Genomic DNA, 24,863 nt, shown 5'->3' on the forward strand with positions numbered 1-24,863 from the left:
CCTGCTCTATAGCCAGACTCACAGGGAGGCTCTGCCACTCCCCTGAGCAGGATCTCAGCCCCAGGCACCTCCCCTGAGGCCTGCACAGCAGAACGAGGCAGCTGGCACCAACTTGTCCTCAGGGAGGGCAGCCCACCTGTACCTGGACAAGTCCCTAACATCTGCCTGCCTCAGTTTCCCTTCTGTGAGGTGTTTAATACTGACCCTTGCAGGCAGGGAGCGGACGGCTGCTTGGAGGGCTCCAGGGAGCCCAGCTTTTCCACCACCTCGGTATTTCACGGATCGGTCCTGAAGCCTGCAGAGGAAAGCAGGCCTGGACTTGTGAACTCCAAGGACCCACGCCAGCAGCTCATCCTGCCTTCAAGTAGGACAGCTGAGAGCAGCTGTGTGAGGCTGCAGGCTCAGGCTAGGCAGAGCAAGGCCACCTTGTGGCAGGGGAGTTGAGACAGGCAAGTTGCAGTCAGCCAAGCGAGCAGCGGCTCTGCTGTCCTGCCCTGACGCCCGCTCTTGTGAAAACACAGCAGTCTGGGCTGTGACAGGGGCCCTTTGTCCTCGATCAGACGAGTGCACCTCCACCAGCCTTGCCCCCCAACAGCACCTAGAGGGAGTCATGCCTCTGCAGCACCAGAGACAAGTACACCTTGAGACACCCCCAGGTCAGGGGCAGGAACACAAGCTTGGGAGCCCACAGGCAAGGTCCACCCTGCACAGAGATCATTCCTGCCCTCTTGATGAACGCAGGATAAGATCACATCTGGGCCAGGCCATTCACCCACGGAGCCAGCTAGCACTAGTGAACACAGGGCTGTGGGGGGAACGATACAGGGGCGTTCGTCGCTGCAGCTCAGCTGGAAGTCTTTGCCTTCGCACACAGCACTCGTTGCAGAGAGGCCAGGAACCGGCCGACAGTGCAAAGCAAAGGCAGGAGACCGAGGCAGCCAGACCCAGCAAGGGATTGTTCCAGAGCTTGCTCCATCACAGCCCATTGTGTGGGGTTTGCCCACTAGTTGCTTCCAAGCTCCTTTGTGCCCAGTGACGAGGTCAGGTGCTCCCTCTGCCCACGCTCGCCGTACCAGCTCCTGGGGGGTGGCTTGGACAGAAGGGACAGAGGAGCCGGCAGGGTTGGATGAATGTATTTTTTTTTTTTAATCTATGGTGGCAAAAAAAAAAATAAAATAAAACACAAAAGGTTCAACTATGTAAAAACAAGTGAGGTTCGAACCAGCGTGTCCTGCGGGCAGAGCCTCAGCCCCGGCGGCCACGATTTGTTGCTGTGCTGCCTGTAAAGGGATAACTTAACCCCGCCCCAAACGTGATCGGTGTGGGAAAGCTTCAAAACTGATGCTACCCAGGGACAAATTCCAGGGTCCCCCGAAAGCCACCAATGCCCCCTCCCTAAGGGTAACCAATGAGAGCCGGGTGCCAATACTGCAATCTGCCCTGGCAGAAGAGCCAGGAGGTGGCGTTGCCCCTTCTCCTCCCCCAGGGCGGCTTCAGTGAGTGGTGAGATTCTTCCCCTTGTGGTCAACGCTGTGCAAGAAAGGCTTCCTACGTGATGCGCCCACCCCCTGAGAAAGGGAAAGCCTGAGGCCGGCTGGCCTGCGGAGCGGTGATGCTGGTCTCCTCTGTGACTCCTCGGACACGTGGGCTCTGTACAAGTTTGTTGCAGCGAGAGGCCAAGTGGAGGGAAGGAAGAAAGCAAAGAAACTGAGTGGAAGTGGCACCGGGGGGCGAGCGGCTCATGGGATCCCAAACTGTACAACCAGTTCCTCTTTGGCGTCCACGCGGATCTGTGAGAGCGCGCTGAAGGCGTAGGCGGCTATCCGGGAGACCTGGGGGCGGAACCAGGGGAGCAGGGTGAGTGACGGCTCGGACAGGGATCGCTCGCCAGCTAACGCGCAGTCAACACCCCAGGGGAAAGAGGTGTGCTAGCCCAGAGCCCCAGGAAAGCCAGGCTGCAGACACAACAGCCAGGGCAGAACCGGGGGAGCTGGCACTGCAGATATGCCAGCCGCACACCGAGAACAGCCTTTTCCCCAGGGATGCTCTGTTTATCGTTAGGCGGGGGAGCCCGTGGCCCCGGCGGGCAGGAAGAGCACCTCAGAAATGGGAGAGGTGATCCCACAGCGTTCCCTCTCTGCCAGAGGAAAAGCAAAGAGAACAGGGATACCCAGGACAGCAAGAGCCCGAGGCCGGGTCCGCAAAGCCCTGAAGGGGAAGGTCCACTGCACCTCCTCCCCATTCCCCCTTCCAGCAACGGCACTGAAGCAGTTTCCACGTGGCTACTGGCCCAGGATGCTTCCAGAGCACCGGAGAACCATGGGAGAGGAGAAGCCACACCCCCAGGGACCAGACGCTCGCTCTGACGCAGCGGGTCTTTGCCCACGAAAGCCGACGCTCCAAAATATCCGAGAGTCTCTAAGGTGCCACACGACTTCTTGCTGTTCTCGAAGATACAGACTAACACGGCCACCTCTCGGATACTCTACGCTCTGTGGCTCAGTGACAGAGCCACCTAGCGGTGGCCAGTGCAGTCGATCAGCCCCTCCCACGCCCGGGAAAAATGCAACTGCGTCAGAGCCCAGAGGGAATCGTTCCCCTGCGTGAGCCCAAACGGACACACTTTGATCTGTCAGACCAAACCACCACGTTGCTTTCCAGCCGGCTGCACAGCAGATGGGTCCCTCTCTGCCCCAGGGGAGAGACTCCATGTCCCCACGGGACGGCTTGCCTGGTGAGACCATATTTACCGTGATGCCTCAGCCACCCCTCTGGCTGATCCATTAAGGGGACACCCTGGGAAACGTAGTCGCAGCTCAGAAGAGACTGTGGCCACAAGGCAGCCAAACTACAACTCCCACAAAGCACTGCAGCAGCTCAAGGGCGCGTGATTTTGCATCAAAGCTGGAAGTAGCGTCCTGACTTGCAAATTCCAAAACGCTGTGCTGAGCAAAACGCATCAGATTACGGCTAGACATTTTGGAATGCAGGTGTCTGGCTTGTGAACCAGAGCTCAAGTTTCCCTCCAAGAAAGCAGCCGGGCTGCTAAACAGCAAAAAAAAAAAACAACAGACTATAAGGATTTTCAGTGGGAGCTTTTCAACAGTGGCTGGCAACACTGACCCCACGCTGCACAAAACTGGCAGTCAGTGCTCAGAGGTGAGTTGGAGAAACCCTCCAACCACCACTAGAGGGACACACATACACACACGCACGGGTGTGTTCTTTATGGACATTGTGCATCTGCTGGCAGCTTGTTACCCCAGAAGCAGTTTGGGAGATTACCTCTGGGGAATGCAAGGGCTCTCCAGACGTATAAGCCTTCCCCAGGGGTGCAGTCACATACCATGAGAACGTGGCCACCTCCGGAGCAGGAGGAGACGGTGAGTCAGTGCTGCACAGAAGGGGAGGGCGGATAGCGTATCCCAATGCGACTGGCAGCAGGATGCAGCTGTCAGAGCTGGAATTCACCCTGGCCATTGTAGCCGATGCTCACAAAGCCCACGGTTTGTCAAAGCCACGTTTGTATCCTATCCTCAAGGAGCCGTCTCCAGCAGCACAACGCTTCTTCCACGGGGCATGAGAGCTGATTCCTTACTGACGGGCTCTCCTGAGACAGCCCCACCGTCTGTCCCCCTGCGCTTCCTGACCCTATTTAGGTAGGAAACCTACTGGGACAGACTCAGCAAGTCTCCCTTTCTAGAACCCCTGGCAAACGTGGTACCTGTTGCTCAGCTGGACTGATGGCAAGAGGGGTCAGTGGAAGGAAGTCTGTGTAGGTTCCTGAACCCCACCTTCCAACAAGCCAGCACCTGACTTCTGCCAGCCAGAGGCAGGTAGCAGCAGGGCTCTGACACAGACCATGCAGCCTGCTAGTGTGTTTGTGCTTAGGTACAGCAGGGCTCAACATTTGCAAGGGTTCCGTGTTGAGAACCCTCGCGGATCCTGAATTGCACGAATATGGCAGTCCCCGGCCGCCGGCGCTTCCCGCCCCAGAGCCCGGGGGCAAGCGGCAGCCTGCGGCCACTTGCAAATAATTGAGGTTTGCGGATACTGAGATCCTTCTGCACAGCTCAGCAGGGACCAGAGGCACTGTGCATGCAGCAGGCAGGCTGGCTGGGGAAGGCTCATCAGCGCATGGAGATTTACTGCACCAGCTTGGGAGGGAGTAACACCAGTTGCGTGGCCAGGCAGCTGGAGCGCCATTACTACAGCAGGGAGGCAGAGATGGGTTCGGTTTAATGCATCCACAAGGGGCTGCATAAAACTCAGGTGTTTTACATGCTCAGCTGGGCTCAGGCAATACAGGGCCAGCCAGCTTCATTCTGCCTAACCCCGCGTGCTTTACTAGCCAGCTGATGTGGCCGATGGCAGTTTGGCTTTGGCCTCGGCCTCAAGCTCAAAGGGGGCCTCAAATTTAGACACGTTCATTTCTGAGCATTCTGATAAATTTCACAACTTGTTTTTACGCACATCCCGATCGGCTCAAAGTGTGACGCACACACTCGGCTTAGAGCTGCCAATTCAAGATGTGATTTGGTAAGAGACAGTTGTTTTGGTAAATGGATATAGATTTTGTCATAGGAAAGAGTTAAAAATGTTCATAAATATTAATAAACATACAGGTTGAACCTCTCTAATCCGGAACTCTCTCATCCAGCAACATCCCTAATCCAGCATGATTTTAGTTAAGCTGGGGGACCACTTACCATGGGTGTAGCCACGTTTCCTGCGGTCCCATAAAGTTTGTTTCCAGCCACCAGGCCTGGCTCTCAGTGTTCTGGGCTGTTATTTAGCTGTACTTTACCCCTAAGTGCCTTGTAAGAGGCCAGGAAGCAGCAGAAGTGTGGGTAAAGCAGCTAGATAATATTGACTGCCTGTGGTCCAGCAAATTCTGGCACCCGTCAGATCCCGAGGGTGCTGCACTAGAGAGGTTTAACCTGTATATTGGTTTGATGGCACAAGATTGGACTGCAACGAACCTGTCTTCTCAGATGAGCTAACAAATCACTACTAGTGGCTGGAGCGGGATCAAGTGCCTGTTGAAAGGTAGACTATAGTTGCTTTTTCTTTCTTGGGGCTACAGGCTTCAAAAGCCGGAAGTGGCCCCAGGACTTCTGAAGGGGCCTGGTTTCTGCTGACACCCTGGGAAGTGAATCTCATTGGTTCCTGTGTTCTGCCACAGAGACCAATGGACTACAGTTTGGAAAGGCGCTAAAGCAGGACCCTCTTACGTCGGCCAATCCCGAGACACGCCCAGGGAGCAGGTCTGAGCAGCTGACCATAGCACCAAGTGTTTTTCCTCTTTGTGCTGTTGAGCCAAAATCCGGCTCTGGGGTCTGTTCCTTCTTGTGCATCAGCCAGGGAATGGTTTAGCCAGCCCCGGTGATGCCCGCGCAAACCCACGCCAGTACTGCGACAGCGCCGGGCTCTGCAGGGCCTGGATTAGCTGATGCGATACACCAAGAGGGAAGAGCCCGCTCGGGCTCTCCCATCCCAGGGCTGCAGCCACAGCTGTTTAATCTGCCCTCCCAGACAGACCTGAGCTGCAGCGGAAGGGAGCCCCGAGGACAGGGGACCACTTCTACAGTCAGGAGATGCACATTTCGAAACTGGGGGGGCAACGGAGGGACGAGCAGAAACAGGATCTATAGAGCCTGGCACAGTGGCTGTGGAGGCATATAGCCCCCGCTCGGTACTGGGATGGCGTATCCGGTCTGCAGGCAGAGGAAGGTTTGGCTTTGATGGACTCAAGCAAGGAATGGGCGAAAAACTGAGCAAAGGGAAACGGAGGATCGATCCCAGGGAAAACTGGCCAAAAGCAAGATCTCTGGGACGGGGGAACCCTCTGGCTGGGGGCTGAGGAGACCCAGCAGCTGGAGAGTTAGAACTGGACAGATGCCAGAGGACAACTGCAGGGAGGCAGCGTGCCCGGCCCTGGGGTGGACGAGGGCTTTGGGTAGCCCTGCCTGGCGCCAGGGAGGGCATGCCCCAGGCTGCTCACCTGCTGTAAGTCTGGATAAGGGACAGTCTCACTCGCTAGCACTTGGTGGGGTTGGTTGGTCAGAGATGGCAGAGGCGGGAGCTTCTTCCAGTGCGTCAGGCTGCTACTCAGCATGGTCAGTCGCATGCTAGAGTGGGAAGAGAGCGGAAAGCCGGCAGTGAACTCCCAGCGGAGACAGCACCCCACGGCGCAGTCAGCCCCTGGGGAGCACGATCTCACCGCCCTCTGCAGGCCAGCAGGAGGGAAAGGCATGCACATCACAGAGTGACTGCGTTCACACGGTGTGGTGATGGCCCCCAGAGGCTCACGCACTCAGCCAGCCCTTCCCTGTGCCTGGGGCCCTGCCCGCCATTGGGCAAGCAGGAGCGGTGTGGAAACGTCCCAAAGCCAGGCACAAGAGCCCGTCCCAGGGGCCAGCCAGGCACAGAGGCAGATGCCCGTAGAGCTGGGCTCTCTTCTAAGCAGGTCGGCAGAAGTTAACGGAAGACGGCAGGGCCTGGCTCTCGTCAGCAGCAGAGCGCACGGAAAGGGGCCCCAGGAAGCAGCCCAGTGCAGCCTTTGGCACGAGGCCAGGTCTGCACAAGGACATGGGACTGCTAGGCTGGTGCCTCTGCCCTCCCCCGCAGGTTGCCGACACAGGGATCATGGCACTTTCGCAGGCCTCCCCACTAACCAGGGGTGGGATTCCCGGGCTAGAAACCCGCTGCTCCCCAAGGAGCCGCTCTCACTGACGGAACGTAGGGCGCGATGAGGCACCTCTTCTGCCTACAACCAGACAGCTGGACCCTCCAGCTGCCCCAGGGCAGCCTGTTACCTGTACTGCCTGGCTCTGTCCATGTATTCATGCTGCTCCATTCCCTGGGAGTCTGCAGCCGACACATCAATGATGTTACTGGGGAAAGACACAAGATGCAGGTTTGGCTGCTGTCAGTGGGTTGCTTCTAGTCTTCAGGCCCAGCCCCGAGGCACCACGGCCCACCCACAGCTTGGCTCAAACACCAGCCAGCACAGAGAAGCAGGCAATACCGGTAGCAAACACCCTCCCCTTTGCAGGTGGAGGCAGGAGCCCGGAGCCTGCACATCCCTGACTGTGGTCAGGCAGCTTAGCTGCATTACGAAGCAAAGTGTCCAAGTGGCACAGCAGCCGGCTGACTCATACGGGACCCAGTCCAGTCCAGGGGCTCACTGCACGGACATGTCCCTGAGCTGACTGCTCTTCTCCGGAGCTCTAGAGTCAGCCGCAGCCTGCGTCCTAGAAGGGTAAAGTGGGGCATGGGGATTCCGGAGACCCAGGTTCACTTCCACCCCCGACAAAGCCTGGTGCTGTATCCTTGGGAATGTCACTTCATCTCCGCCTCTCAGCTTCCCTATGCAAAGTGGGGCGGATCCTCCTCCCCCTCAGGGTGCTGCAAGGAGTCAGCACTTGGAGATCCTCAGTGGCAGGTGGAGAAGCTTCGATTCTCACTCACCCCCTAATGGGAGGGAGCTGAAAAACCCAGGCTCGGCCCCCAGCACCCGCTTCACAGGGCTTCTCCGCTGCTAGGGCTGCCTTTGAGCCAGTTCAGAGTCCGTGACCACAACCACCACCATGCAGCCGGCACATTCTCTAGCTGGGTGGCCGGCAGCACGGCAGTGAGGCTGAGGGGTGTTTTAAACCAAGGACAAGCTCTGGTGTGAGCCAGGACTCAATTTAGAGTCCGCCCCCCCTCCCCCCCCCGCGATTTAACAGCTGGGCAGGGAAGAGTTAAGCACCTCGCCAAGGTCAGAGGGGCGCAGAGGTTCCTGAATCCTAGACCCAGTTAGTTCTCACGCTGTGGCCGGGAGAGAAAACATTCACAGATCCAGTTCAGCCTCCTGCGGGAAGCAGGCAGAGAATCCCACCCAGTGATTCCTGCTCTTGGGGTACATTGAACACCTACGACAACAGCACAGATCCCAGCTCTGCTACTCTAATGCCTTCTACCCCGCCACAACTGCCCCAGCCCGTCTCTTTGCAGCAGGTAATCCAAGCAGAAACAGTCTAGAACCTTCAACAACCCTTTCTTAAAAATGGGCACATGAGCTTTCTTCTTTGTCAAGACTTACTGAAAAAAATCAACATTAACAGTCTAGCAAGCTCCTCAGCCAGATCTTTTAAAACTCTTGAATGCAAGTTATCTGGGCTGTTTTAAAAATGTCTGCTTACCAAGAGGAAACCATCTAGAACCTTCAATAACCACACTCTGGAGCTTTAAATCTTCCAAAAACAGTGAGGGGCAGCAAATCAGTAAAGACCTGCCCCAGGTACCCACTTCATATCTGCAGATCTTGTTTGTAGATGCAGACGTGAATTTTGTATCCCCACAGTGCTTTACAAATAAGCTCTAGTTTTGTAGCCCACAACAGACTGATAGTTGATGCACTGTCTACAGTTATTGCTTTTCATAGTAAAACCCCTGAGAAATACAAAAGGCTGCATTATAGCTAGACTGATACACTTGGAAACCTTTGCTGCAGTCAGAGCAGAAGCAACCGAACTATAGGGCTCTGCGTAATTTCTATGTTCTGTATAATTTAAGCTTCCATAAGGTAGTAAAAATGCCGTTCTGAAGCAGAGCAGGCCAGGCTTGTGTAAAGCACATATAAAAATGAAAGAAAGGAGATGCTGATGATAACAAATATCAGTCACAAGTTAAGAATTACAGACAACTGATAAGGGAAGCCAAGAGACAAAAGGAGAACTCTACGGTCAGCAGAGTTAAGGTCAGTAAAAAGATTTTTTTTTTTTAAATATATATCAGCCACAAAAAGAATCCTGCCACTGGTACTGGTCAGTTACAAGATGGAAATAATTGAATCAATAATAATGCAAAACAGGCAGAGGTATTCAATACATATCTTTGTTCTGGAGTTGAGGGAAGACAGATGATGTAGATAATACACACTCTGTTCCAGCAGCATCTCTGGGGGACATTAAACCAGAAAGTACTAAAGACAAACATTTTTAAATTAACAGGTCCAGGTAAATTGTATCCAAGGGTTTTAAAAGATCTGGCTGAGGAGCTCGCTGAATTGTTTGTGTTGATTTTCAGTAAGTTCTGAAGCACTGAGGAAGTTCCAGAGGACAGAAAGAAAACTGATTTTGTACCAAATATATTTTTAAAGGGGCAAATGAATCACCTGGGTAATTACAGGCCTGTCAGCTTAACATCAATCCTAGGTAAACTGACAAAGCAGATGATACAGAATCAATCGTGAACAGAAAGAGGGTAATTTGACTCATGCAAGTCAGTTCAGGGGCAAATAAATCCTATCAAACTAGTTTGATGATAAAATATTACCAAGTTGTTTGATAAAGATAACAGTGTAGCTAGAACATGCTTTGATTTCTCCAAGGCCTTGGAGTTGGTACCACACACCATCTCGATTCCAAAACTAGAACAATCTAAAATGAACGTGGGACACATTAAATGGATGAGATACCGGTTAACTGATGAGTTACATTTTGAGACCTAACAGGGAATTGACATTGAGCAGGCGTGTTTCCAGTGGACACAGTACTCCAACTGAGGCTTCACTACAGCTGACTCAGGCAGGATAACCACCTCCTGTCTGACAGACAACACTCCTGTCACAACTGGGGATGTAAAATCCTGTTTAATCGGTTAACCAGTTAAACGCCACGTTTAACTCCTCCCAGCTTAGTGCCATCTGCAATATTTATAAGCACACACTACTCCATTATTCAAGTCACTACTGAAAATATCAAGTAGTACCAGGCCCATGATTGAAACCTAACTAGATCCTGGTCCTCACACTGACAGTGAACCATTGATGACCGCTCAGTATGGTCCTTCAACCAGCTGTGTCCCACAGTATAGAGATTTCAAATAAGCCACATTTCCCTAGTTTTCTTATGAGAATATCGTGTGCACCCGTGTCAAAAACCTTACTAAACCCAGGATGTATCACGTCTCCTGCTTCCCCCTCCATCGATTAGGGCTGTCAAAGTAGGAAATTAGATTGCCGAGAACAACCCATGTCAAACCAAACCCAGCTGTGGGCGCTCTGCTGAGTGGATAAGTGGCACTGAAATCTCTCCTGAGCAGACGCACATCTTCCAGGGAACACTGCCCAGGTGTGCACCGTTCATCGGCAGAGGTGAGACCGGAACCGACAGCCCTTGCTCCAACAGCCAGACCACACCACGCTAGCCTGATACCATTTTGCCACCAAATTAAGCGTTGATGTAACGTCCCAGCAGTCTGTTGAGGTTCCCTGACACTGGCGCGTGCCCTGTCTGATGCTGAAAGAGGCCTCTCCACCTCTACCCCAAGAGCAGGCCCGTGGCACCAGACTGGGACTTACGTGGCCGTCTTGGCGAGGATGGAGGACAGCATGGCCTGCTCATCCGTGCGGGCTGACGGGACGCTGTGATAGTTCTGTTCAGCTCCATTTAACACCTTGTTGGTGGGGCTGACAGCAGGCGGCAGCAGCCGCTTGGTCTCCTCTTCCTGGGGGAGGGAAGAGAGGGGAGGAATCAACTCAGGTTTCAGAGGAAACTCACAGATGCAGCACCTGCCATACCCCCTTTGAATAGGTCACTTTATGCTGAGAACATTTATACAGGAATTACACCCACCGCTCCCACCTGACCGACGCCTCTGTCCTTGCCACCAGAATTGCTCTGCCCTCCTGCCTCTTGCCAGGGCCAGGGCCACTTTTGCTAGCAGCCCCACAAGCTCTCTTCCTGCCCCTGAAGTAGAGCTGCCACTCGAGCTCTCTGGGTTCCTCAAGAGCTTTGCAAGCCACCCGTGCGACCTGAAAAAGCAGGCGGCCCCTCCCCGACTCTCAGCACTGACCCATGCAGTCCCCAGGGAGGTTCCTCGATTCAGAGGTACAATCATCTCTGGGACTCTCTCATCCAGTGGTTCGCAACCCACGGCCCGATCAGCTCACAGCTGCAGCCCGTGTGACGGTCTCAGGGTCATACAGGTAGAGTATATATTGCACGGATGCAGCCCTACACCCTACTTCCAGCCTGAATTTGCCTAGGAGCATACAGGATCACTTGTGGCCACCCAGACAGGATGTTACAGATAATCTGGAGCAACTCCTTTGTCTAGACAAGAAAACGGTTGTGCCAGTATAACTACATCCACAAGCCCTCTCTAGAGGCAGCTTATACAGGCAAAACACACTGTTGCTTGGTCTATGCTACAGCTTTGGCCTGGCCGGCATGAAGTGTCGTTATAAAAAGAAGAAAATCACCCTCCTTCCAATAGACACTGCATTGGCAAAAGTGTTAAGTGTCAATCCAGTCTTGGTCAGTGATTTAGGAGAAAGTTGTCAGCTGACAGCCCTGGAGACTCAAGTCCAGTACCCAGAGCTCAAATACAGCGTGGATGTCAATACGGTAAACTTCCCAGAGGGTGACATTTCTCCCTTCGTCTGACACTTCCTAGACAGACAAATGCTGATTTTAAAAAATGTTTATTTTGATACTCACCTAAACCTATGATATCACTTGTAATTTTCAATGACAGCTTACGCTAAGACCTAAACTTGTTCAAAGCATTAAACAAATACCCCAAAAGCAGGACACATTCGCTGCCAAACTCAAAGCCCTGAACTGGTGGAAGTGATAATCCAGCCTTTGACAGCAGTAGCCTTTTATGTAGGTGCAGAGAGAATATCCTCTTGAGTTCATACCAAAGAAGCAGGCATGTAGTACTTTAAAGACTAACAAAATGATGTATTCGCCTTTGAAGTGCTACAGGACTTCTTGTTTGTTTTGTCAGAATACAGACGAACACTAACCGCTCCCTGTTATACTTCAGATCAGTTCGTTCAACTAATGCAGTTCAGTGATTAGTTTATTCAAAGTTCAGAAACTCTTTGGAAATTGAAAACGGCAGAAAGCCTGTTTTCCCTCGACCAATCTATGAACAGATACAGGGTTTGTGAGCCAAGACCTGCCAGCTTTAAAAACTTGCAGACCAGGGCACGCAAGAAGAGTGAAATTCAGTGACTACAGTGAATACCTTATTTCCTATAAATAAGGAGCTTTAAGTGCAAAAGCTGTTTTCCTTTTGTGTGTTCAGGGCAGTCAAAGTCATTTTATGGAATACAAAACAATCTGAAAATGCTGTTTATGGAATTAACTGAATCCCACCTTCCACCAAATAGAGTTCAACAAAATAAAAAATAGCATTTTTCACCATCGTCTAATCTAACTGAGCAAAAATTAGCTCTCGGAATACACTGATTAGTTAAACTACAGCTGCATGAACAAATGTATCCACAAGAGTATTCTCCCAGTTAGCGAAAAGGGCCAAGCTCTACCAATCATTAAGAATCAATCTCATTTGGAGAACTCAAAAATATGAGATCAAATCTGACATTTTAGTGTTTCCTGCTCACGGATTTCCCGCGAGCCGCCCCCAGGATAGGGCATGTTCTGGCCTGGACACGGAACAGTGTGCCCCAGCCATGGGCAGAATAAATTTTGTCATGTGCACCAAGGCCTGTCTGGATGCGCACCACCATTAGAAACATGGGCTGCTGGCTGTGGGCGCTCTGCTAATCAGCTGGGCAGCACTGGAATCTCTTGCCCATGCTCTCAGCTTATGGGGAACACTGCCCATGGGCGGGACTAGGGCCTGCTCACCAAATACAGCTGCACAGGCTGCTCCCTGAAGGGAGGCCTTTAGGAACACAAGTGTTCAAGATTCTCTGCTCCCCTGAGGTGGTTTGATAGCAGCCACGCTAGGTGCAAGTCCCTGGTACATCACCGGCTCCCCCGCATGGGCCAGCCGCAGTTTAAAGCAACGGTGAGTGTTCGGAGCAGTCGGCTGCTCCAGAGCAGGTGCGCCGCTGAACGGCCGCTCTCTGCTCCTCGGTTTTATTCGCACTGGTGTCAGCCCGGCCCTGGCTCAGTGCTCTCAGTTAGAGCTAACTTGTCACCTAAAAACGCCCCAACAGCAGCAGCCGGACAAGCATTGCGCCAGGAGCCTCAAATTCCTGCTATCCCTGCAGCCTCCCCTTGCAGCCTGGCTGGGAGGCTCAGCAGCTTGCAGAGAACCTATCCCTAGGCAAGTATGTGTGGGGGAGCAGGCGAGGCATCCGGCACATCTCCACTGACTCGCATGGGGCACTACGGGGGAGGTGGGAGGGGGCCTCGCTTGTAGGCTGACCCCCAGACGGACAGCAGCGAGGAATGCAGCTAGTCCACGTCGGAACTCCTGCAGTTAACAGGCTGTCTCAAGACCCTCTGATCCTGACACATACCAGCATCACTCAGGGCTTGCCAGAGCTGGGGTTTCTTTTTTTGGGTGGGGGGAACCTCATTAAAAAATACAAAACACCTCGTGTCCACACTGCAAAGCTTGTTATTGTGGGATAACAGGGCATTTAACTCCACAGAGGAGCTGCACCCAAACGAACAGCTTTCGCCGACCCCCCCATTCAGTTCTGAAACTGACGGGGTGCACTCAGCAGAGGTAATTACCACTTAACCGGCCTCCAGCGAGGCGTCCCATCATCGCTCTCACCCCAAAACTCGGCTCTAGGGTGAACACTGTTTCGAAACGCTCCTGCCTGTGAACGCTCATCAGAAATAACTTAGATGTTAGAAATGTCGAAATGAGCTGTTTCTGAAACACCCTGCACTGCAGCCACAGCCTCAGCTAAGCAAATGCTCCCACATGCGAGAAGGGTATGTCGGTGCAAAGGACTGCGGGGTGGGAATCTCAATCAGACCAGGACAGTGCTATGGGCAATAACACGGCCCCAGCTACACTCAGGGAAAAGGTTGTCCTTGGGTCTGCTGTGCCGTTTAAGGGTGTCCAGCTACCTACACCAGTTGTAAAGCAGTGTTTTCAAAGAGCTAGTGTACCTTCTGGATAGTCTGGATAGTACTTAGTTCTGCCACAAGCGCAGGGTACTGGACTGAAAGCCCAAGAGCCGTTCCAGGCCTGTGAGTCTGTGATTTAAAAACAACTGATGTTCTTAGGCTGTGATTACACCACACAGCTGGGCCATGAAAGCCTGGTCATGCCGCTGACCATCGCTCCCTGTAAGCTGAGCATTCGGGCACCTGCCCAGAAAGATTCGGGTGCTGCCCAGCTGATTAGCAGAGCCGGCATGTGTTTTAACAGGTGCTGTACATCTGCACATGCCTCGGGGCACATAAAATTTGTTCCGCACCTGGATGGAAAAAATTAGAGGGCACACTGCACGTAGCCCCAACAGAGGTCTCCTGTCGACAGCATGAAACTGCCCACGAGGGGCTGAAAAAGCACTGTGCACCCTGCCACAATGTGCGTCTGTCGAGGTGTTTTCGTCACACGGCCGAGCAACAGAAGTTTTACCAAGGGAAGCGCAATGTGGACATAGCTCCCTTACGCTGCTGAGTTTCATCCCCAAAAGCTGCCTTTTGGCGACAAATCAAGGAGCGCGCCCACGCTTCAACGTGACTTTTGTCAGGAGACAAGCATAAGAGGAGACACAGCTGGGTTAACTGAGGGGCAGAGAGGCCGCGCCCCCTCTCGTTTTGTGTCCCGGTGCAGAATGAATTTTGTTACCTGCACCAATAAGGAGACAAGGTGCAACAGATCACCTCCTTATCGGCGCATGGGCCGTGTTAGTCTGTATCCGCAAACACAACAAATCCATCCGACACAGCGGGTCTTTGCCATGAAAGCTTATGCTCCGATATATCTGCTAGTCTGTAGGTGACACAGGACATCTCGTTTCTGTGGTGTGAAACACCTGTTTTTGGCAACAAAACACTTCCACGAGGCTTTCTTCTTTTCCCCTTCCTTTATGGTTGACAAAGAGCCAGTGTAGACACTGCTGTTTGTTTCATCCACAGAACTGGCCTCCTCCAGTATCCCACAATGCCTGCACAGACAGCTCTGCTCTGTGTTTTTTGTCTCTACTGCCCTGCAGACATGGGGGGCATGCCCCTCCCCTTTCAAAGCCCTGGGAAGTATGGGACAGCAGAGTGAACTGCTCTGTTTGAGGAACAAAGAGCAAATCATCTGAACTCCAGCCAATCACAGCAGCAGGCGCACCAGTTCCTCTTGCTGCACTTTCAGTCTGGTTAGCACAACAGTTGGGAACATCTCTGGGCTCTGTTCCAGCTTCCCTCCCCAAGGAGCCCTGCCTTCAGAAATCCCATTTCTGCAGACACTAGATGACCTGCTCCCACCCAGCTGCTCATGCAGGGAAGGTCCCTGGGAGGCCCCTGCCTAGAGGGCTCATTATGCTGACACCAGCACATGACATTGACAAGCCCCACTCTTTCTGCCCCACTTTATGCACACAGTGGCTCTTCGGTCCAGGCTTGGAAAAGCCAATTGCCAGTATGAGACAACCTCCCACCCTGCTTATTACAGCTGGGGAGGAGGCTGAAAGCTCCTCCAGTAGCTAGAGGGCTGCAGAAATTTAGACATAGCTGCCTCTGGCTAGTCACTGAAAGCATTCTCTGAGCAATTCCACCAGCTGACTAGCATGTGGCCCTGCTGAACTGCAATTAAATTGCTGACAACCCAGCTAAGGTATTTCCTGGGCTGACCTGAAGGGGGAGTTTGCACTTCTCTAAAAATGCAGCACAACCTCCTTGATCTGAGATGTCTACAGTTTGTACCCTGGTGCTAGCTGGATCTCAGCTGAGAAATAAAACCCACTCCTATTTAACAGTGGAACTCCACAGCTCTCCTCTGACCCAGGAACAGAAAGACAGGGGCACCCCTAACTCCTTTGCCTGGGGAACACCTTGCCACAGGATGCAACGCCCGACACGGCAGCTGGAGAATTCAGTGTCTTCTAGATAACATGGCCAGCATCAACACGGTCATGCTTCCACAGCTGAGCATCTGCCGTTTGCTCCCTCACCTGCTAGCACACTAGAGATGAAAGCCGAGAGTCTGAAGAATAAGAGAGAGGTCTGGCGACACCTGCCTGGCCAGTCTCCTGCACTTGTCGACACCCTAAGTTTACAGGTGGTGTCGTCTTTTGCAGTAAGTACTCCTGGGGACGATGCACCTTCAGCTCAGTTCCAGGCATCCAAATCAGAACAGTTCCAGTGAGACTGCAGGAAGGTACGGACAATGCCGGAGAGACTAACAGAGAGCAAAACAAGATGATTAAGGGAAAGGCTCGTTTACATGGCGAGATTAAAGATTGACGGCCAGCTCCATGAAAGAGCGGCCACTTATTTCAATGAGAGAAGGAGTCGGCCTTAAGTCTACGCAGTTGGGTTCACTGAGGGGCAGAGGGGCAGCACTCCCTCTCTGCATTCAGGTGCGGAATGAATTTTGTTACCTGCACCAATATGGAGATGAGCTGCAGCACGTCACCTCCTTATTGGTGCACGTAAATTTCACTCTGCACGTGGACGATCTGGGACAGGAGTGGGGCCGAGGAGCTCTGAGTGTGGGAGGCGGGGAGGAGGGTTCAGGCTGTGAGGTGGGGATGGGAATGAGGGGTTTGAGCAGAGGCTACTCCTGGTCCCCTCTCCCTGCAGCAGCTCTGGGACAGGCGAGAGACACCTCTGTCTCCATGGCACCTCCCATAAGGCTGGGTTGGGGCCTCACGCTGCTGTGGACAGGAAGGAGGGAGCTCGCTTTAAGAAGGCGTCTCTCCCCCAGCTGTGGCTACCCCATGCTACAGCTGGAGGCACATGCCTCTGCCACAGCTAGGTAAGTGCGCTTCTGCACCCCCAGCATGGAGCTGCTGTGGCTGGGGGAGACGTGTCTTTCCCTCCGGCTGCAGCAGTTCCATGCATGGCAGCCCTGAGTCCAACAAGGCCCTGAGGCAAAGTGGGAGGGGGCCTGGCTCCAGGCCCCTGGAAGGAAAAGGCCAAGGGCAGATGGCCCTTTGTGTTGCTTGGGTGCTGGCAGCCCCCTCAGAGCTGCGCAGAATGACACAACAGCACTGCTGGGGCATTTCAAAGGGGCCCAATGCTTATGCTACTGCTGAAGGAGCGGGAGCTGGCTGGAGCTCCAGGCCCCGGGGCAACTGCCCCCTTGGCCCCACCCCATGGCAGACATGCCCGAGCCCCTGCAAGAGGCTTAGTAGGTAGCAACGCAGCCACTCAGCTTCAAGTGGATGTGATGTACCTTGACTTCAGCAAAGCTTTTGATAGTCTCCCACAACATTCTTGTCCTTAAGTTAAGGAAATACGGATTGGATCCCTGGACTATAAGATGGATAGAAAGCTGGCTGGATGGTTGGGCCCAACGGGTAATGGTCAATGGCTCAATATCTGGATGGTGGTCGGTTTCAAGTGGAGTGCCACAAGGCTCGGTTCTGGGGCCGGTGTTATTCAACATCTTTATTAATGACCTGGATGAGGGACTGGATTGCACCTTCAGCAAGTTTGTGGATGACACACGCCTAGGGGGAGAGGTAGATACGCAGGAGGGTAGAGAGAGAATCCAGAGTGACCTGGATAAATTGGAGGACTGGGCCAAAAGAAAGCTGATGCGGTTCAACAAGGAGAAGTGTAGAGGCCTGCACCTGAGGCAGAAGAATCCCAGACAGTGTTATAGGCTGGGGACCGACTGGCTCAGCAGCAGTACGATGGAAAGGGACCTAGGGGTTATGGTGGATGAAAGGCTGGATATGAGTAAACAGTGTGCCCTTGTAGCCAAGAAGGCTAACAGCATACTAGGGTGCATTAGGAGGAGCATTTTGAGCTGATCTAGAGAAGTGGTTGTTCCCCTCTATTTGGCACTGGTGAGGCCACATCTGGTATATTGTGTCCAGTTTTGGGCCCCCACCCCCATCTAAAAAGGATGTGGATTTGCTGGAGCAGGTTCAGCGAAGGGCAACAAAAATGATTAAGGGGCTGGAGCACAAGACCTATGAGGAGAGGCTGAGGGATTTGGGCTTGTTTAGTTTACAGAAGAGAAGACTTAGAGGTGATTTAGTAGCAGCCTTCAACTTCCTGAAGGGGAGCTCTAAAGAGGATAGAAAGAGGCTGTTCTCAGTGGTGACAGACGGCAGAACAAGGGGCAATGGCCTGAAGTTACCAAGGGAGAGGTGTAGGTTGGATGTCAGGAAAAACTACTTCCCCAGGAGGGTGGTGAAGCACTGGAATGCGTTGCCTAGAGAGGTGGTGGATTCTCCATCCCTCAAAGTTTTTAAGTCCCAGCTGGACAAGGTCCTGGCTGGGATGACTTAGTGGGGGTTGATCCTGCTTTAAGCCAGGGGCTGGACTAGATGACCTCCTGAGGTCCCCTCCAGCCCGCAGATTCTGTGATTCTGTGACCTTAGCACAGGGGATGTGTCTGCAGTGGTTCCACACGATCACTGCAAAACAACGGCTGTATTTGGATGGTGCAAACCCTCAAGAGACAGGAACGCAGAGGTACCCGGGGTTACAACCCCCTGGCGAAAGTTACCAGGAAAGTTCTACTCATCTATTTGTCTGGCACATCTGAGCAGTCAATCAGTTAAGCTGCCTTGGCATTTTGTCAGGGCAGAGGGGGGGTGCCTGGCCTGATCCATTTCCACGAGGATTCCCTAAGGCTAAAATAACGACAGGAAAGAAAATGTAGGCGAAGGACGAGATCTGGTCAGCAGATACTAGTGTCTTAGGGGAAGTATCAGAGAGGTGGCCATGTTAGTCTGTATCTTCAAAACAACAAGAAGTCCTGTGCCACCTTATAGACTCACAGATGTTTTGGAACAGAAGCTTTCGTAGGCGAAGACCCGCTTCATCAGATCCATCTGTTAGTCTATATGGTGCCACAGGACTTTGTTGTTAGGGGAAGCAGTGACAACTCCACTGCTTGAGATGATGGCGGTTTCATTTGCCTGAGGGAAAAGGGTCAGTTTTGGCCAGTGCATGCTACCCACAGCCCACTCAAGACGAGCCCTTAGACTAGATCTGGCAAGAGAGTAGCACCTACTATCCGGGATAGGACTGGGCAAAACGGGCGGCATCTGGCCAGCCGAGCCTGCCTGCTGCTTCCCCCACGCCGCTCAGAAAAGCAGCTGTGGGTCCTGTTTCTTCCAATAGCTGAGGCCGCAGGAAGGGTGAGGGGGGCTTCCAGCACTGCCCCACCCCCAGCACAATCCCACTGGCTGCTTTCGGACCAGCTCACTGTTTGAATCACCCCTCCCACCAGGCTCACAGACACAGGTGGCACTTGCCACACCCCTCCCCTCCCAGGCAGAAAGCCTGGCTGCCAGCCAGCTGGGCTGATGGCTGCGAGTCACCTGGGTAAGCCTCCCAGCTGCTCCCTCCCCCAACCCTCTGCCCCTCTTGTACCCACGCCCCCATCCCAGACCCTGCACTACAATCTCCTGCCCCAAGTCACAACCCCATCCTGCATCCCAATCCCTTACCCCCAGCTCCCTTCTGCACCCACCCTTCATCCCAGACTGCCACCTCCTCCATTCGTATCACGGAAGAGCATCGCCCTCGACCATTTTCCAAATCAGAAATTGCTGCCCCTTTCTCAGGGCACAGTCTGACACCGACCAGGGCTACCCCGACGCCGCTGCTCTTACTTCTAAGCTTCTCTGCCTGATTGCAGACCTGGCTTGCCACCTGATGGGGGCCGGGGGAGGGAAGAAGAGCTTGCAGAGGTTGGAGGTGGTAAATCTGCTGCATGCTCAATATATGGTAGCTGTGTATCTCGCCTCCGCCTGCCAAAAAGTGAACCATTCTAACACACACTTGGAAACCGAAGATTCCCTTCACCCCACAAGGCCCACGGGGTGGAGAATTAGCTGGGTAAGTAAACAAAGGCCTGAGGAACAGCTGGTCACTTTGTGGCTGGGAGGAAACTTAAAGTTCAGCTATTAATAGCGGTCATACCAGCAGCTCCTCCACCTATTGGCTTTCGGCGGACAGCTGCGTACAGAGCTGCCTGGGCTAAGAACAGTCGAACGGTGATTGGGAATGGCACAGAGCTAGCCAGCTGCAGGGAAGGAGATACTGCGGGATTCGGTAAATAATTTTACTCTTCTGCCTGCCTGATGTTTTGAAAGTTTCAAAAGGCAAAATGATTGGTTCTCCGGCCCACCTCGCACTCACCCCAAGGACAGCCTCTCAACTTGCGGCTCCGGACGGACCCTACTACAACACACCCATGGCAGGGCTTTCGTGAAGCTATGTCCTAACACCCTGAGTATGGGCAAGGCTTAAGGATCTTTCCTCTCTGTTAACAGCCTGTCTGCACGAAGGTTTAAAGGGCTGTTGGTGGAAAGTCTTAGCGAACACGCTCAATAACTCTGGTCTAGGCAAGGCAAGCTGTGCTCAGCCTGCGAAAGGTGGTTGAGTTGAAACCTAAAGAGGTGTTTAAACTTCCTTTTTTTCCAGTGTAGCATGCGTTATCGCCAACGCTGCCTTGCTTACACGCCAGTTCTCCAATATGTTGGCAAGCTAACACATTCTGACTCTACACCACTAAATCCAAACATATAACAACCCAGCTGCAACCTGGCCTCTAATTTCTGCCATCCATGTGTGGAATGAATTTTGTTATGTGCACCGAAGCATGTTCATATGTGCACCAGCAACAAAAATGCAGGCTGACGCTTGTAGGGGCTCTGCTAATTAGCTGGGTGCCACCTGACTCTCCTGGATGGCTGCTCAAGGGCTCAGCTTACAGCTAACACTGCCCAGCTGTGTCTTTCACGTGTCAGTGATGAGGCCTAGTCCAGCCACGTCTTCTGTCTCACACACCCTCCCGAGTCAGACTGCAAGGGTTTGCCATCATCTCTGCCCCACTTCTCCCATCAATCATCCCCTAGAGAGGAGTTTGCTCCAAGTCCCCATATTCTAAGGGTACCATGGAGGTCCTTGGTTTTACGGAAAACAAACTGAGCCCCCTCCCTTCCAGGACCCAAGGAATCTCTTCAACTCCCACCTCACGCCTCAGTTCCCATCTTTAACATGTTTCTGGCACGAGACTCTCTTGGCAAACCTAGCATTTTCTGAGATCTTTACTGACTTCCGTCTAGCCTCCGTCCCATATTAAGATGCACTGACGTATGCTTCAGCAACACGAACTCCCCAGGAATAGCCTGGTACACTGTTAAAGCTATAGGAACCCAAGAAAGATGACTCAATCTTTTTATTTCGTCAATTCTGGTTTGGAAACAGCCCAAAGAATGAGAGAAACTGTCTGGAGTGAGCAGAGATGTGGCAGTTTGTGGTCCTCTGAAATGGGCACATTCTGAGATGGGAGAGAAGGAGCAGCTGAACACCCTGTTAGCCACCAAGTGGAGATAGCAAGATACACAGCTCCACACCCTGCCAGCATGCTCTGAGCTGGAGATGGAAATCCAGTCTTGATGGCTTGTTCTGCCCGTGGAGCCTCTACTGAAACCAGCAGCAAAGGGAACAGTTACAGCATCAATTCTGCACGGAGGTGTTTGGAGGTTAACGGCCGCCGGGTGGACATTTAAATGAGGTTGCTAAACCTGCGTAGCTCATAAACCAACCACCACCATATAGGGCCTGATGGACTGTGCTAATTTGCCCTAGGAGTTTTGAATGAGAAAGGTCTAGAATGAGACAAGGAGCCTAAAGCCAGTGTGTGACTGCCTACTACGGGAGACCTCTGGCTGGAGACAGTCATTAAACCCAATCCAAACAGAGCCCCAAGAGCAGGAATTCCCCTGGGAAGAGTTAGGTTTCCATTGTCTGGAACTGATAACTCATTAGTTAAGCCAGATCATATGACAAAGGCCGATCCCCTCCCAGATCCAGAAACTTGTGAGCCAAACAAAGACAAGTCTCCCAAGAACTGGACTGTAACAGAGAGGGAGCCATGCTCGTCTATATACTATCAAAACAAAAAAGAAGTCCAGTAGCACTCTAAAGACTAACAAAATAATTTATTAAGTGATGAGATCGGTCAGGGCCCTCCCACAGAGAGACCATTTGAGTTCAGATGCTGTGGAAGGGATTCCCAGAAACCTTCCAAAGGGAGCATCACAGCCCCTCAGCTGGCTGCAACAGACTCTTCCCAATAGACCTCCTCTCCCTACAGACATCCTCATCCCCAGTTCTCTCACAAGCAAACCCAGCTGGGTAAAAGACAGAGAGAGATCATCCTCTGCTTGTCTTTCTCTCCCATGAGGCACCTTCTCTCCAGGGTCCCCTGCTTCCTGTAACATACTGGGTCCTTCTTCCACAACTTGGTTCCTCCCCCAGAAAGAGCTCAAGGAACCAGCAAACCCAGCATCACATGGGCTCCCAGTGAGTGGTGAGTGACATCCCTGGAGCCACAGCCTGGCTAGGGGACACTTCTCCCCAGCCCCACACACTCACATTTACCCCAGCCCTTTTTCTTCCACTGCAGGCCCCACCCTGCCCCGGCTCTCTCCTCCGATCCTTTGCTTCCTGAGTAACCCTGCCCGCCCCACATCACCATTTGTCCAGCCCCTCGGCTCCCCAACCACCGCCACGCCAGCCTACCCAAAACACCCCCCGTGTGACACCCTCACCTGGGAACCCCCATCTTAGCCCCTCTTGCCTCCCAGGGACCCCAACACAGACACCTAGTCCCTCCCCCACGGGGCTCCTCTGCTCACACCCCCAGCCCAAGCCCACCTCCCTCCCAGGGACCCCAACGTAACCCCCTCCCCAGCGACCGCACCACCCCCTACCAAGCCCCCACCCGGCTCCCCACGCAGCTCCTTCCAGGGACCCCCACCCCACCCAGCCCCTCCCCCCGCCAGAGTCCCCACCCAGCCCCTCCCCCCGCGCCAGTGCCCCCCACACCCCTACAAGCCCCGCCCAGGTTCCCCCACCTCCTTCCTCCCAGGGACCCCCCCTGCGGGACCCTGAGGTGGCCGAAGACCCTCCCCCCACTGACCCCGTCCCCAACACCCCGCACCTGGTCGGCGGCCTCGTTCTCGCTGCTGTAGCAGCACCCCATGGCCGGGCGCGGCGGGACCGGTCTCCCGGGAGGGGGAGGGGAGGGACGCGGTACGGTGTCCGGCTGGGGCCCAGCCGCGACGGTCACATGAGCAGCGGCGCCCGCCCCTCCAGCCAACAAACAACCCTGCGGGGCGGGGAGGGGAAGGGGGCATTCACTGGCCCTTCCCGTTCGCCGCTTCCGGACACGTGATCCGACGCGCCAATGCCGAGCGCGGAAATCGGCCCCGCGGCACGTGGAGAGGGCGGACCAATCGAGAGAGGAAGGACCTCACGTGACCTGGAGGGCCTCCGGAAAAGAAGGCCGCGGCTGCCCTGCTGTCACGTGAGAAGGGCGGACCAATCAGCGATCACAGAAGAGGGTGGCGCGTGATGTCTCGGCCGGGATTAATAAATGTTCCTCTCCCTGCTCTGCGGGCTGGGGGTTGGGTTTGTGTTCCCCTCCCCCACAGCAGCAGTGCACAGCCGGCTCGGGCCCAGGGACCCGCCCCTCCCCCCCGCTCGGGCCCAGGGACACGCCCCTCCCCCCCGGCTCGGGCCCAGGGACACGCCCCTCCCCCCCCCGCTCGGGCTGGGCACGCGGGCTGCCCATCCCCCACCCCCGGCTCTGTCATCAGCCCGACCCCCCCCCCCACCACACACCCCCCCGTCCCCGGCTCGGTCATCAGCCCGACCACACACACACACACCCACACCCCTGCCCCCCACTCGGTCATCAGCCCGACCCCCCCCACACACACACACCCCTGTCCCCGGCTCGGTCATCAGCCCGACCCCCCCCCCCACACACACACCCCTGTCCCCGGCTCGGTCATCAGCCCGACCCCCCCCCCCACACACACACCCCTGTCCCCGGCTCGGTCATCAGCCCGATCCCCCCCCCACACACCCCTGCCCCCGGCTCGGTCATCAGCCCGATCCCCCCCACACACACCCCTGCCCCCGGCTCGGTCATCAGCCCGACCCCCCCCCACACACACACCCCTGCCCCCGGCTCGGTCATCAGCCCGACCCCCCCCACACACACACACACCCCTGCCCCCGGCTCGGTCATCAGCCCGACCCCCCCCCCCACACACACACACCCCTGCCCCCAGCTCTGTCATCAGCCTGATCCCCCCCACACACACACCCCTGCCCCCGGCTCAGTCATCAGCCTGATCCCCCCCCCACACACCCCCCTGCCCCCGGCTCGGTCGTCAGCCCGACCCCCCCCCACACCCCCCTGCCCCCGGCTCGGTCATCAGCCCGATCCCCCCCCCACCCCCCCCCTGCCCCCAGCTCGGTCATCAGCCCGACCCCCCCCACACACACACACACACCCCTGCCCCCAGCTCGGTCATCAGCCCGACCCCCCCCACACACACCCCCCCCTGCCCCCGGCTCGGTCATCAGCCCGACCCCCCCCCCACACACACACCCCTGTCCCCGGCTCGGTCATCAGCCCAATCCCCCCCCCACACACACACCCCTGCCCCCGGCTCGGTCATCAGCCCGATCCCCCCCCCCCCCACACAACCCTGCCCCCCACTCGGTCATCAGCCCGACCACACACACACACACCCCCCATCCCCAGCTCGGTCATCAGCCCGATCCCCCCCCACACACCCCTCTGCCCCCGGCTCGGTCATCACCCCGACCCCCCCCCACACAACCCTGCCCCCCACTCGGTCATCAGCCCGACCACACACACACACACACCCCTGTCCCCGGCTCGGTCATCGGCCCGACCCCCCCCCCACACACACACCCCTGCCCCCGGCTCGGTCATCAGCCCGACCCCCCCCCACACACACACACCCCTGTCCCCGGCTCGGTCATCAGCCCGACCCACCCACCACACCCCTGCCCCCGGCTCGGTCATCAGCCCGACACCCCCCCCCCACACCCCTGCCCCCGGCTCGGTCATCAGCCCGATCCCCCCCCCACACACACACCCCTGCCCCCGGCTCGGTCATCAGCCCGATCCCG

At 54.8% G+C, this 24,863-nt stretch overlaps 1 protein-coding gene across 1 annotated transcript; it reads right to left on the minus strand.

The window, feature by feature from the left end:
- Nucleotides 1–1,098: 1,098 nt before the first annotated feature.
- Nucleotides 1,099–23,041, minus strand: LAMTOR1 (late endosomal/lysosomal adaptor, MAPK and MTOR activator 1). The gene is made up of 5 exons (XM_075015950.1): nucleotides 22,852–23,041; nucleotides 10,352–10,497; nucleotides 6,819–6,896; nucleotides 6,005–6,131; nucleotides 1,099–1,832 (listed from the first exon to the last, which is right to left on the minus strand). Exons 1-5 carry the CDS (start codon nucleotides 22,891–22,893, stop codon nucleotides 1,740–1,742), a joined length of 486 nt encoding a protein of 161 aa, XP_074872051.1. The 5' UTR covers nucleotides 22,894–23,041; the 3' UTR covers nucleotides 1,099–1,739.
- Nucleotides 23,042–24,863: the final 1,822 nt, after the last annotated feature.

This window comes from Carettochelys insculpta, chromosome 1 (assembly GCF_033958435.1).
Source record: "Carettochelys insculpta isolate YL-2023 chromosome 1, ASM3395843v1, whole genome shotgun sequence".
NCBI lineage: Eukaryota > Metazoa > Chordata > Testudines > Carettochelyidae > Carettochelys > Carettochelys insculpta.